This window comes from Oncorhynchus mykiss, chromosome 9 (genome assembly GCF_057628025.1).
Source record: "Oncorhynchus mykiss isolate SJ-2025 chromosome 9, ASM5762802v1, whole genome shotgun sequence".
Taxonomy (NCBI): domain Eukaryota; kingdom Metazoa; phylum Chordata; class Actinopteri; order Salmoniformes; family Salmonidae; genus Oncorhynchus; species Oncorhynchus mykiss.
The window spans coordinates 5,689,593-5,701,607 of record NC_143030.1 but is presented as its reverse complement, the minus strand read 5'-3'; the positions used below and the strand labels follow the sequence as shown (position 1 = coordinate 5,701,607).

Sequence of the window (12,015 nt, the reverse complement as noted above, 5' to 3'; positions counted from 1 at the left end):
CCAGTCACGAACCAGTTCCTGTTTAAAACACACACCATTGGTCAACTTCCTGCCCGACGAGATGCGCAGGCGTTGCATTGCGCCAACCAAAGGGTGCTCATCAGAATCTGAAAACATGTTCCGGAAGGGCACAGCGGTTCCGGAAGGGCACAGCGGTTCCGGAAGGGCACAGCGGTGTTCTAGAATACTGGACCGTTGGATTTCATTCTGTTCTCATTCTCAGAGGAGCTCAAGTTCTGTATCCAACTGTCTACACAACACACACACACAACACAAACAACTACGAATAAAGGACGCCCCAGATGAGCGTTGGTTGGTCATTTCGGGGAGGTGCGCGGCCCGTGCATCCCCCGTGAACAGTGATCTCAGAGCCGCGTCACAATGGCACGCCGGGTCATCGCTCTCCTGGACTCTGAATTAGACTAGAGGGGAGGTGCGTTTTCTTACCTTGACGTTGAGGAGTGTTGGTTTTCCAGGGGTCAGACTGTCCGACAACCCCAAGTTATCATCCGAGACAAACACCTGGTTCCTTCCCTCATCATCATCATCCTCCTCCTCCAACAGGGCAGATTGGTCACTCTGATCTTCAGCCATCTCTTCTTCCTCCTCCTCCTCTTTCTCTTTTACACCCTCCTCTCCTCCTTCCCCCTCCTCATGCTTCTCCTCTTCTTCAGTTTGTGTACTTTGGTTAGTTTTTGATTGGCAGTCTCCGTCCCCCACCCCACTCTCATTGGCTGCTACCTCCCCGTGGGCGACGGTTCCAAACGGTTCGGAAGGGCAGGACTCCTCCGCTATGGTCACTATAGCAACGCTGACCACCTCCCCTTCTTCCTCCTCTCGACAAATGAACTCCTCATCTCCCTTTCTCTTTTCTCCCTGCAAGGAGGATGAAGAAGAGATGGAGGAAGAGAGGGAGGAAGTGGAGGAGGGGGTGCTGGCTAGCATCATTACCCCAATAGAGTCTATCCTTCCTGGACAGGATGTGGCGGTGTTACCACCCTTGGTCAATGGATCCTGTTTCATCTCCAGACTACTGTCCTACCGTCTTCAGATGGGAGAAGAGGGCTGGGGCATCCTGGTAGATAAAACTGGGACAAGAGAGAGAGGGGGGGGGGGTTAGAGGTTTTAAAAGTACTCCTTAAACCCACCGGAGGATTACTTCATTCAGGAGGCAGAAAGTTGTTCCTCTGACCACGAGATATTGGGGCAATGCACCTGCGAACGTGTGTTTGGGGGGGGGGGGGGGGGGGGGCATGTTGTTTCCCACGCGTTGAGAAACAAACAAATAACGTGCGTTAGATTGTGTGAGGTTCAGCGGGCGATGTGTTGTACAAAATGCATAAAACAGTCAAACATCTAGTTGAAGTCTAAGCTTAGAAGTTGAGGCTAACCTGGGCATGCACACGGTTGACGGTCATCGCTAAGTTACCGCTTATCTTTAACACAGCTAGCTACTTAGCTCGACAAGCAATTCGTGGACACTTTGCTTACTCGTTGCTCTCCATCTAAACACACAAGTAAACTCACCTTCACCGAAAACAGATGGCCGTTGTTGCAAGTACAGTGGCGTTTTATCCAGTCTTTGCACTCGAAATAAATCTGATTTTGGCCCCTTTTTCCCCCCCGTAAAATACGCTAACATCCGTTCATCAGACGGCGAAGGGGCATGGAGTCTACAGAGAAACATAAAACGCTCGTATAGGTCGGAGAAAGAGGCACTTTTCAGTCTCTTTTATCTTCTGCAAGAGAAACCCAAACGGGTTGGCGTGCTGTGATGACGTCAGGTCGGGGTCACCCTCTCTGGCGCCTTGCTATGACACACACCACAAGGTGGAAGATTTTCTCTGAAGTTTGGGCAAATTATTAGAATTCAATCAAATATATTAAACGTATCTAGTAGGATCTGATATGACAGATGTCATGGTTATCTGACAAAATAAACTTACACCGACAAGCTTATATTGACATGGAAAAACTTTATTTGGAAGAATTTTGAATTATCAAACTCTCAAGACTCAATCCACTATGATCTAGTATATCTATCATGTTCAAAACTATTCATGCGTTTTTTATAAGTCACTGTGTGAGAGACGGAGAGCAGCATTGGAGAGAGGAATAAGCTGTTTAAAAATATTATATATTATTTACAAAATGTAACAAACAAATATGGACAAATTATAATACAAACGATATTTTAAGAATTATGTTAACAATATAATGTTTCTGTTGAAAACCAGATTCTTAGAAAAGCCCCTTGTGAAAAACACATCGTCTGAAATGACACAGCAGGTAGCCTAGTGGTTAGAGGCAGGTAGCCTAGTGGTTAGAGACAGGTAGCCTAGTGGTTAGAGCAGGTAGCCTAGTGGTTAGAGCAGGTAGCCTAGTGGTTAGAGGCAGGTAGCCTAGTGGTTAGAGACAGGTAGCCTAGTGGTTAGAGCAGGTAGCCTAGTGGTTAGAGCAGGTAGCCTAGTGGTTAGAGCAGGTAGCCTAGTGGTTAGAGGCAGGTAGCCTAGTGGTTAGAGACAGGTAGCCTAGTGGTTAGAGCAGGTAGCCTAGTGGTTAGAGCAGGTAGCCTAGTGGTTAGAGGCAGGTAGCCTAGTGGTTAGAGCAGGTAGCCTAGTGGTTAGAGGCAGGTAGCCTAGTGGTTAGAGACAGGTAGCCTAGTGGTTAGAGCAGGTAGCCTAGTGGTTAGAGCAGGTAGCCTAGTGGTTAGAGGCAGGTAGCCTAGTGGTTAGAGCAGGTAGCCTAGTGGTTGGAGCAGGTAGCCTAGTGGTTAGAGCAGGTAGCCTAGTGGTTAGAGCAGGTAGCCTAGTGGTTAGAGCAGGTAGCCTAGTGGTTAGAGCAGGTAGCCTAGTGGTTAGAGCAGGTAGCCTAGTGGTTAGAGCAGGTAGCCTAGTGGTTAGAGCCAGGTAGCCTAGTGGTTAGAGCCTAGTGGTTAGAGCAGGTAGCCTAGTGGTTAGAGCCTAGTGGTTAGAGCAGGTAGCCTAGTGGTTAGAGCCTAGTGGTTAGAGCAGGTAGCCTAGTGGTTAGAGACAGGTAGCCTAGTGGTTAGAGACAGGTAGCCTAGTGGTTAGAGACAGGTAGCCTAGTGGTTAGAGCAGGTAGCCTAGTGGTTAGAGCAGGTAGCCTAGTGGTTAGAGCAGGTAGCCTAGTGGTTAGAGCCTAGTGGTTAGAGGCAGGTAGCCTAGTGGTTAGAGACAGGTAGCCTAGTGGTTAGAGACAGGTAGCCTAGTGGTTAGAGCAGGTAGCCTAGTGGTTAGAGCAGGTAGCCTAGTGGTTAGAGCAGGTAGCCTCGTGGTTAGAGCCAGTAACCAAAAGGTTGCTGGATCAAATCCCTGAGCTCACAAAGTAAAAATATGAAATTCTGACCCTGAACAAGGCAGGTAACCCACTGTTCCCCAGTAGGCTGCCATTGACTTGACAAGGTTAAATATATATTTTTTAAACAGTCCCTATCTAGGGCTCTACCCTTAACCAGGGGGTCATTTCACAAACAGACAACACCTCTAAACAAGTGGTTGAAATGTACACGTTTATTCATTGTATCATTAATCAAATATACAAAGAACAATACACAGCAGGTCCCAGATCAGTTTGTGCTTCAGCCAACCTATCTTGGGCCTGTATTCGTAAAGCCTCTCCTAGTAGTAGAGCTGATCTAGGATCAGTTTAGGCTTCAGCCAACCTATCTTGGTCCTGTATTCGTAAAGCCTCTCCTAGTAGGAGAGCTGGTCTAGGATCAGATTAGTCTTTTAGATCACGGTGGCCGCGTTTTACACAGGCAGCCCAATTCTCATCTATTTGGCAATAATTGGTCTTTTGACTGGGCAAAATATCCGAATCGGTCTGCCTGATTTAATGCAGCCAATTAATTAGATGATTATATACAAAATGGAGGAACTGATTCTAGATCAGCAGAGGCTTTATAAATACAGGCCCCGGACAGGTTGGCTGAAGCCTAAACTGATCCTAGATCAGCTCTCCTACTAGGAGAGGCATTATGAACACAGACCCAGAACATGACGATTGATAAATCAGGGGAGTTGGCTAATACAAAACAAATTCGGGAACGGGCTTTACAGAAAACACAGCTAGAATCAAACTTACTCACGGATCTGTCCCAAATGGTCCCCTATTCCCTACATAGTGCCCTATAGCCCTATGGGCCCTGGTTAAAGGAGTGCACTATAAAGTGAATAGAGGGTTATTTGGGATGTAGAAAAAGGTTTCTTTCATACAATGACAACATTATATAGAATTATATAAATCACGATCACAAAACAAATACAAATCTAGACTTAATTTACATCTTTTAAAAAGTCCTTTCATTCTATTTCTATGTGTTTTTTTTGAAAGACTCGACCCTGTAGATCTGGAGAACATAAGATAGGTGTTAGCATAAGTAGTGTGGCATGTGGTTTGTATTGGAACTAGGCCGGGAGAAAAGGAAGTATGTTGTCGGTATTGGAACTAGGCCGGGAGAAAAGGAAGTATGTTGTCGGTATTGGAACTAGGCCGGGAGAAAAGGAAGTATGTTGTCGGTATTGGAACTAGGCCGGGGTAAAGGAAGTATGTTGTCGGTATTGGAACTAGGCCGGGGTAAAGGAAGTATGTTGTCGGTATTGGAACTAGGCCGGGGTAAAGGAAGTATGTTGTCGGTATTGGAACTAGGCCGGGGTAAAGGAAGTATGTTGTCGGTATTGGAACTAGGCCTCTATCTCCAGGTGGGTTTCAGTGCTTTACTGGAGTCTCTGAGGTGGGTGGACTTGTCAGAGAAACTGCTGCTGTTTTTCCCAGCATGCCCTTTAGGCTGCGCCAGCGAGTCAGGGAGGGTCTGTGGGGGCAGGGGGTTGGGGATCGGGGCGCGCAGTGGTCCCTTGATACTTTGTGTTCTCCTGATGGGGTTGTCTGTGCCTGGGGGGCCCGCGGGGGCCACCCTGTGGTGTCTCAACGACCCCGTCCGGCTGAGGGGTGAGAGTCCGGGAGAGGGGACAGGGGAGGAACGGGGGGAGTTTTTAGAGGGGGCGAGGGTACTCCCCGGTGGGGGGAGAGTGGTCCGTCTGAAAGAGGAAGCGGCTGTGTTTCGGGCAAATCCAGGGAGGGGGGTGGGGTTGGAGACACCTCCACGGTGGGAGGGGGTCGGGGGGGCACTGAGGCTGTTACCTCCTCCACCCCCCGCTGTTGGAACAGCCCCACCGGCGGCGGCGAGGGCTCGGAGGGTGGAACGGCACATCTTTTCCTCTGGAGGCGGTCTGGGGGCGACGGGGCGGAGAGGCTTTCGGAAGGACGGCTTCCTCTGGAGGGCGGAAGGTTGGGGTTGGTCTCGGGCACTGCCGTGGACACCCGTGGTGGTCACAGACTTGGCCTTGGGGTCGTCGACCTGGAGGCTACTGCGACGAGGTGTGGCGGAGCTCCTCTCTGCCCGTCTAAGAGAGCGGTTGGCTGGGTTAGAGGAGGTGGTGGTGGTGGTGGTCCGTGGACCAGAGCTCTGGTAGCCAGGGGGTTTCTCCACCTGTTTACCCGGGAACGAGCCACGTCGACTGGCCTTGAAGATAGGGACCACACGCCTCATGCCCTGGTTCTCTGAGGAGTTGAGGGTGCGGATGACAGTTTTTCGCCCACTGGTGTTGGTGGCAGAGGGGGGTCTGGAAGGCTTAGAGACCTGACTGGTCGTGGGATTCGTACCCTGGGCTGACCTATCAGAGGCACCAGCGGTGACTGACGCAGGCAGCCCATTGGTGGAGGTAGACACTGCTGGAACCGATGACTCATCGGAGGAAACAGGCACTGAGTACTCATTGGTGGGTTGAGATTCTGAAGGCATGCCATTGGCTGGGGACTCCCCCATAGAAGAAGCGGACACCTGGTGTGTTGGACTCTCAGCCTCGTCGGCGTGTGTGGGGTTATCACCGCTCTGTGCGTGTGAGGAGAGGTCTGTAATAGCTGTGGACGGAGATGGATCAGTACGAGAATCTGTAGTCTCTTTCCGAGACACACCCTTCTCCTCCTCCTGTTCTCCCCTCTTCTCCTCCTCCTGTTCTCCCCTCTTCTCCTCCTCCTGTTCTCCCCTCTTCTCCTCCTCCTGTTCTCCCCTCTTCTCCTCTACGTCGCCCACAGCAGGCTCCTCATTCACTATCCCTGCAGCCACCATCCTCCCCTTCTCATCCACCTCTTCCTCCCTCTGTTGCCACCCCTCAGAACGCCCTTGGGAATTCTCCTGTGTATCCGTGAGGATAGAGTCTCTGGGAATCCCCTTCTCCAGGTCTGTGTCGGTGACGACATCTCCCTGGTCGTGACCGTGAGGGGTCAAGACGAGGTCGAACGCCCGGAGCTTAGGAACCAGAGTGTGTCGTTCAAGGTTGACGGTCAGACCACTGGGTTGGTTGTGGTTGTTGTCAGGGTCAGGGGTCGGGTTCAGGTCTGTGCTAGGTTTGTGGTCAATGGTTGCTGTCTGAGGGCTGTGATTTGAGTTGATGCCAGGTTGAGGTTGATGGCTCGGTCCTAAGGAGGTGGGTATAGAGGAGGGGGGACCAGGCCAGTCCACCTGAGGGTGACCCGCAGGTCCCTGGGTCTGAAGTCTGGTCAGAGGGGAGATGTTGGGAATCCTCAGCCCAGTTTCAGGTGACCTCATGGGGGAGGAATCCCGCTGCTCGGACCCCCTCCATAGTCGCCGCCCGGGATTCGGTGACCCCCCTACGACCTGAAGGTCAGAGGTGATGCCTAGAGTTAGCAGGCTAGTCAGTTGACGGTCAGCCGCGGCCGACGCTGAGCCGCGAGAACGGCGGACGCTTCCGGAACGCCCCAGTGCAACCTGGGGGCTGTGCGGCGAGCATGGGCGGGACTTGAGAAGCTCGATAAGCCCCTCCTCCTGGGATAGGGCCACCTCTATGTCCGTCTCGCTGCTGCTGCTGCTGCGCATTCCGAAGACCCCGCCCACCTCCTCTCCGCTCGCCCACGAGTGCCGTTTCTCCCCGAGCTCCTGTATCCGACGATGAGACGCCTCCTTCAGCTCACGCTCCAGGTTGTCCTAGAGGAGGGAGGGACGTTTGAAATGTCTTTATTCTTTTGGGACTTCTGTGAGTGTAATGTTTACTCTTCATTTTATATTGTTTTATTTCACTTTTGTTTATTCTCTATTTCACTTGTTTTGGTAATGTTAACATATATTTCCCATGGCAATAAAGCTCCTTAAATTGAAATGTAATTGAAATTGGGAGAGAGAGAGCAAGAAAAGGGAGAGAGGGGGAGTGGTATAGAGAGAGGGGGGGAGCGGTAGAGAGAGAGAGAGAGAGAGGGGAGCGGGGGAGGTGAGAGGGGGGGGAAGCGGTAGAGAGAGAGAGAGAGAGAGAGAGAGAGGGGGGGGAGCGGTAGAGAGAGAGAGAGAGAGAGAGAGCGGTAGAGAGAGAGAGAGAGAGAGGGGGAGCGGTAGAGAGAGAGAGGGGGAGCGGTAGAGAGAGAGAGAGAGAGAGAGGGGGGAGCGGTAGAGAGAGGGGGAGCGGTAGAGAGAGAGAGAAGGAGAGGGGGAGCGGTAGAGAGAGAGAGGGGGAGCGGGGGAGGTGAGAGGGGGGGGAGCGGTAGAGAGAGAGAGAGAGAGAGAGAGGGGAGCGGTAGAGAGAGAGAGAGAGAGAGAGAGAGGGGGAGCGGTAGAGAGAGGGGGAGCGGTAGAGAGAGAGAGAGAGAGAGAGGGGGAGCGGTAGAGAGAGAGAGGGGAGCGGGGGAGGTGAGAGGGGGGGGAAGCGGTAGAGAGAGAGAGAGAGAGAGGGGGGGAGCGGTAGAGAGAGAGAGGGGGAGCGGGGGAGGTGAGAGGGGTGGAAGCGGTAGAGAGAGAGAGAGAGAGAGAGAGGGGGAGCGGTAGAGAGAGGGGGAGCGGTAGAGAGAGAGAGAGGGGGAGACGGTAGAGAGAGAGAGGGGGGAGCGGTAGAGAGAGAGGGGGAGTGGTAGAGAGAAAGGGGGAGCGAGAGAGAGAGAGAGAACAGTGTAAAAGTAAATACAGGTGTAATAACACTTGTTGAACACCAGGGGGCAGTAGCAGTACAGCAGACAACCAGTAGCAGAGACTCAGTGTTTATATTGTACTCCTCAAACACAAAGTCCAAAGGTTTCAATATTATTCAACTGGAACAGCTTGTTTGTATAATCACAATGAGGAAACCTTGAAATGATTCATTCTGGTGTTCTAGACTAACAGAACGATGTTCTAGTACCTTGACTGCTTTCTGGAATTTCAGGCAGAAGTCTTGGAACACTTTGAAACACTCGTCCAGCCTGAAGGACTCTCTGTCTTCGCAGAAGAAGTCGATCAGAATGTTCCCTTCGTTCCTCAACTCCTGTCTCTCCCTTTGCAACTCAGCCAGGGCTGCTGTCGAATTCTAGGAGAGGAGACACACGGTTACTACACACACAAACAAGTTACCACACACACTACATGTCGTCTCTCTCTCTCTGTGTTCCTGACCTCTCTCTCTCTGTGTGTTCCTGACCTCTCTCTCTGTGTGTTCCTGACCTCTCTCTCTCTGTGTGTTCCTGATCTCTCTCTCTCTCTCTCTCTCTCTCTCTCTCTCTCTCTCTCTCTCTCTGTGTCCCTATCCTCTCTCTCTCTGTGTCAGACCTCTCTCTCTCTCTCTCTTCTCTCTCTCTCTCTGTGTGTCAGACCTCTCTCTCTGTGTCAGACCTCTCTCTCTCTCTGTGTCCCTATCCTCTCTCTCTCTGTGTCAGACCTCTCTCTCTCTCTCTCTCTCTCCCTCTCTCTCTCTCTCTCTCTGTCAGACCTCTCTCTCTCTCTCTGTGTCAGACCTCTCTCTCTCTCTCTCTGTGTCAGACCTCTCTCTCTCTCTCTCTCTCTCTCTCTCTCTCTCTCTGACCTGTAGGAAGTGGTCCAGCTGCAGCAGCAGCTCCGTCTCTTCCTGGATGCTCTCCTCCACTGAGCGTGTGCGAGACGACAGCGACTGGAACTCTGCATCCACGTTCTCCACTGATATCCTGGAGGGAAAGGGTGAAAGGTCACAGGGCAAAGAAGGTTCATGGTAGCAATGAGTCACTACGTCATGATGATGATCACTGAAGTCAGATCAGTCTTACAGTATATATAGTGTAGTAGTATTGACCAGAGCCCTTACAGTATATATAGTGTAGTAGTATTGACCAGAGCCCTTACAGTATGTATAGTGTAGTAGTATATATAGTATATATAGTGTAGTAGTATATATAGTGTAGTAGTATATATAGTGTAGTATATATAGTATATATAGTGTAGTAGTATATATAGTGTAAATTATGTAGTAGTATATATAGTGTAGTAGTATATATAGTATATATAGTGTAGTAGTATATATAGTGTAGTAGTAGATATAGTATATATAGTGTAGTAGTATATATAGTGTAGTAGTATATATAGTATATATAGTGTATTGTGTAGTTTAGTATATATAGTATATATAGTGTAGTAGTATATATAGTGTAGTAGTATATATAGTGTAGTAGTATATATAGTGTAGTAGTATATTAGTATATAAGTGTATATTAGTATATATAGTGTAGTATATATAGTGTAGTAGTATATATAGTGTAGTAGTATATATAGTATATATAGTGTAGTAGTATATATAGTGTAGTAGTAGATATAGTATATATAGTGTAGTAGTATATATAGTGTAGTAGTATATATAGTATATATAGTGTAGTAGTATATATAGTGTAGTAGTACATAAAGTATATAGTGTATATATATATATAAAGTATATATATATAGTGTAGTAGTATATATAGTGTAGTAGTATATATAGTATATATAGTGTAGTAGTATATATAGTGTAGTAGTATATATAGTATATATAGTGTAGTAGTATATATAGTGTAGTAGTAGATATAGTATATATAGTGTAGTAGTATATATAGTATATATAGTGTAGTAGTATATATAGTATATATAGTGTAGTAGTAGATATAGTATATATAGTGTAGTAGTATATATAGTATATATAGTGTAGTAGTATATATAGTGTAGTAGTATATATAGTATATAGTAAGATATATATATATATAGGGTAGTATATATAGTAGTATATATAGTATATATAGTGTAGTAGTATATATAGTATATATAGTGTAGTAGTATATATAGTGTAGTAGTATATATAGTGTAGTAGTATATATAGTGTAGTAGTATATATAGTGTAGTAGTATATATAGTGTAGTAGTAGATATAGTATATATAGTGTAGTAGTATATATAGTATATATAGTGTAGTAGTATATATAGTGTAGTAGTATATATAGTGTAGTAGTATATATAGTGTAGTAGTATATATAGTGTAGTAGTATATATAGTGTAGTAGTATATATAGTGGTAGTATATATAGTGTAGTAGTATATATAGTGTAGTAGTATATATAGTGGTAGTATATATAGTGTAGTAGTATATATAGTATATATAGTGTAGTAGTATATATAGTGTATATATATATAGTGTAGTAGTATATATAGTGTAGTAGTATATATAGTATATATAGTGTAGTAGTATATATAGTATATATAGTAGTATATATAGTGGTAGTATATATAGTGTAGTAGTATATATAGTGTAGTAGTATATAGGGTAGTATATATAGTGTAGTAGTATATATAGTATATATAGTGGTAGTATATATAGTTAGTAGTATATATAGTGTAGTAGTATATATAGTATATATAGTGTAGTAGTATATATAGTATATATAGTGTCAGTAGTATATATAGTGTAGTAGTATATATAGTATATATAGTGTAGTAGTATATATAGTGTAGTAGTATATATAGTGTAGTAGTATATATAGTATATATAGTGTAGTAGTATATATAGTATATATAGTGTAGTAGTATATATAGTATATATAGTGTAGTAGTATATATAGTGTAGTAGTATATATAGTATATATAGTGTAGTAGTATATATAGTATATATAGTGTAGTAGTATATATAGTATATATAGTGTAGTAGTATATATAGTATATATAGTGTAGTAGTATATATAGTGTAGTAGTATATATAGTATATATAGTGTAGTAGTATATATAGTATATATAGTGTAGTAGTATATATAGTGTAGTAGTATATAGTGTAGTAGTATATATAGTGTAGTAGTATATATAGTGTAGTAGTATATATAGTATATATAGTGTAGTAGTATATATGTGTATATAGTATATATGTGTAGTAGTATATTAGTATATATAGTGTAGTAGTATATATAGTATATTAGTGTAGTAGTATATATAGTGTAGTAGTATATATAGTATATATAGTGTAGTAGTATATATAGTATATATAGTGGTATATATATAGTGTAGTAGTATATATAGTATATATAGTGTAGTAGTATATATAGTATATATATAGTGTAGTAGATATATAGTATATATAGTGTAGTAGTATAATATATATATAGTGTAGTAGTATATATAGTAGTAGTATAGTATATATAGTATAAAATGTAGTAGTATATATAGTATATATAGTGTAGTAGTATATATAGTAATATAGTGGTAGTATATATAGTGTAGTATATATAGTATATATAGTGTAGTAGTATATATAGTATATATAGTGGTAGTATATATAGTGTAGTAGTATATATAGTATATATAGTGTAGTAGTATATATAGTGTAGTAGTATATATAGTGTAGTAGTATATATAGTATATATGTGTAGTAGTATATATATGTAGTAGTATATATAGTGTAGTAGTATATATAGTAATATATAGTGTAGTAGTATATATAGTATATATAGTGTAGTAGTATATATAGTATATATAGTGTAGTAGTATATATAGTGTATAGTATATATAGTGTAGTAGTATATATAGTATATATAGTGTAGTAGTATATATAGTATATATAGTGTAGATATATATAGTGTAGTAGTATATATAGTATATATAGTGTAGTAGTATATATAGTATATATAGTGTAGTAGTAGAGCCCCGTGTCTCACCGTGCTGCATACTGGACATGCTGAAGTTTTCCAGGAAACTCTAG

General features: G+C 44.3%; 2 protein-coding genes across 6 annotated transcripts in view; both read right to left on the bottom strand.

The window, feature by feature from the left end:
• The window catches only part of LOC110498423 (F-box/WD repeat-containing protein 7), a 52,672-nt gene extending 50,865 nt beyond the window's left edge, over positions 1-1,807 (bottom strand). Inside the window, 2 exon segments of the mRNA XM_090183340.1 lie at positions 448-1,088; positions 1,528-1,807. Coding sequence (XP_090039466.1) covers positions 448-1,023 — 576 coding nt within the window. The 5' untranslated portion in view covers positions 1,024-1,088; positions 1,528-1,807.
• A 1,708-nt stretch (positions 1,808-3,515) lies between these two features.
• The window catches only part of LOC110498424 (uncharacterized), a 46,038-nt gene continuing 37,538 nt past the window's right edge, over positions 3,516-12,015 (bottom strand). For 3 of the 5 annotated variants that reach the window (XM_090183333.1, XM_090183332.1, XM_090183334.1), the window contains 4 exons: positions 11,972-12,015; positions 8,862-8,979; positions 8,205-8,369; positions 3,516-7,027 (listed from right to left, as the gene is read on the bottom strand). The exon at positions 11,972-12,015 is cut by the window's right edge and continues 27 nt beyond it. In XM_090183333.1, the coding sequence (XP_090039459.1) occupies positions 4,715-7,027; positions 8,205-8,369; positions 8,862-8,979; positions 11,972-12,015 (2,640 nt within the window). In that variant the 3' untranslated portion in view covers positions 3,516-4,714. The remainder of the gene's footprint in view (positions 7,028-8,204; positions 8,370-8,861; positions 8,980-11,971) is intronic. The other 2 variants (XR_016483019.1, XR_016483020.1) reach the window with 1 other exon arrangement.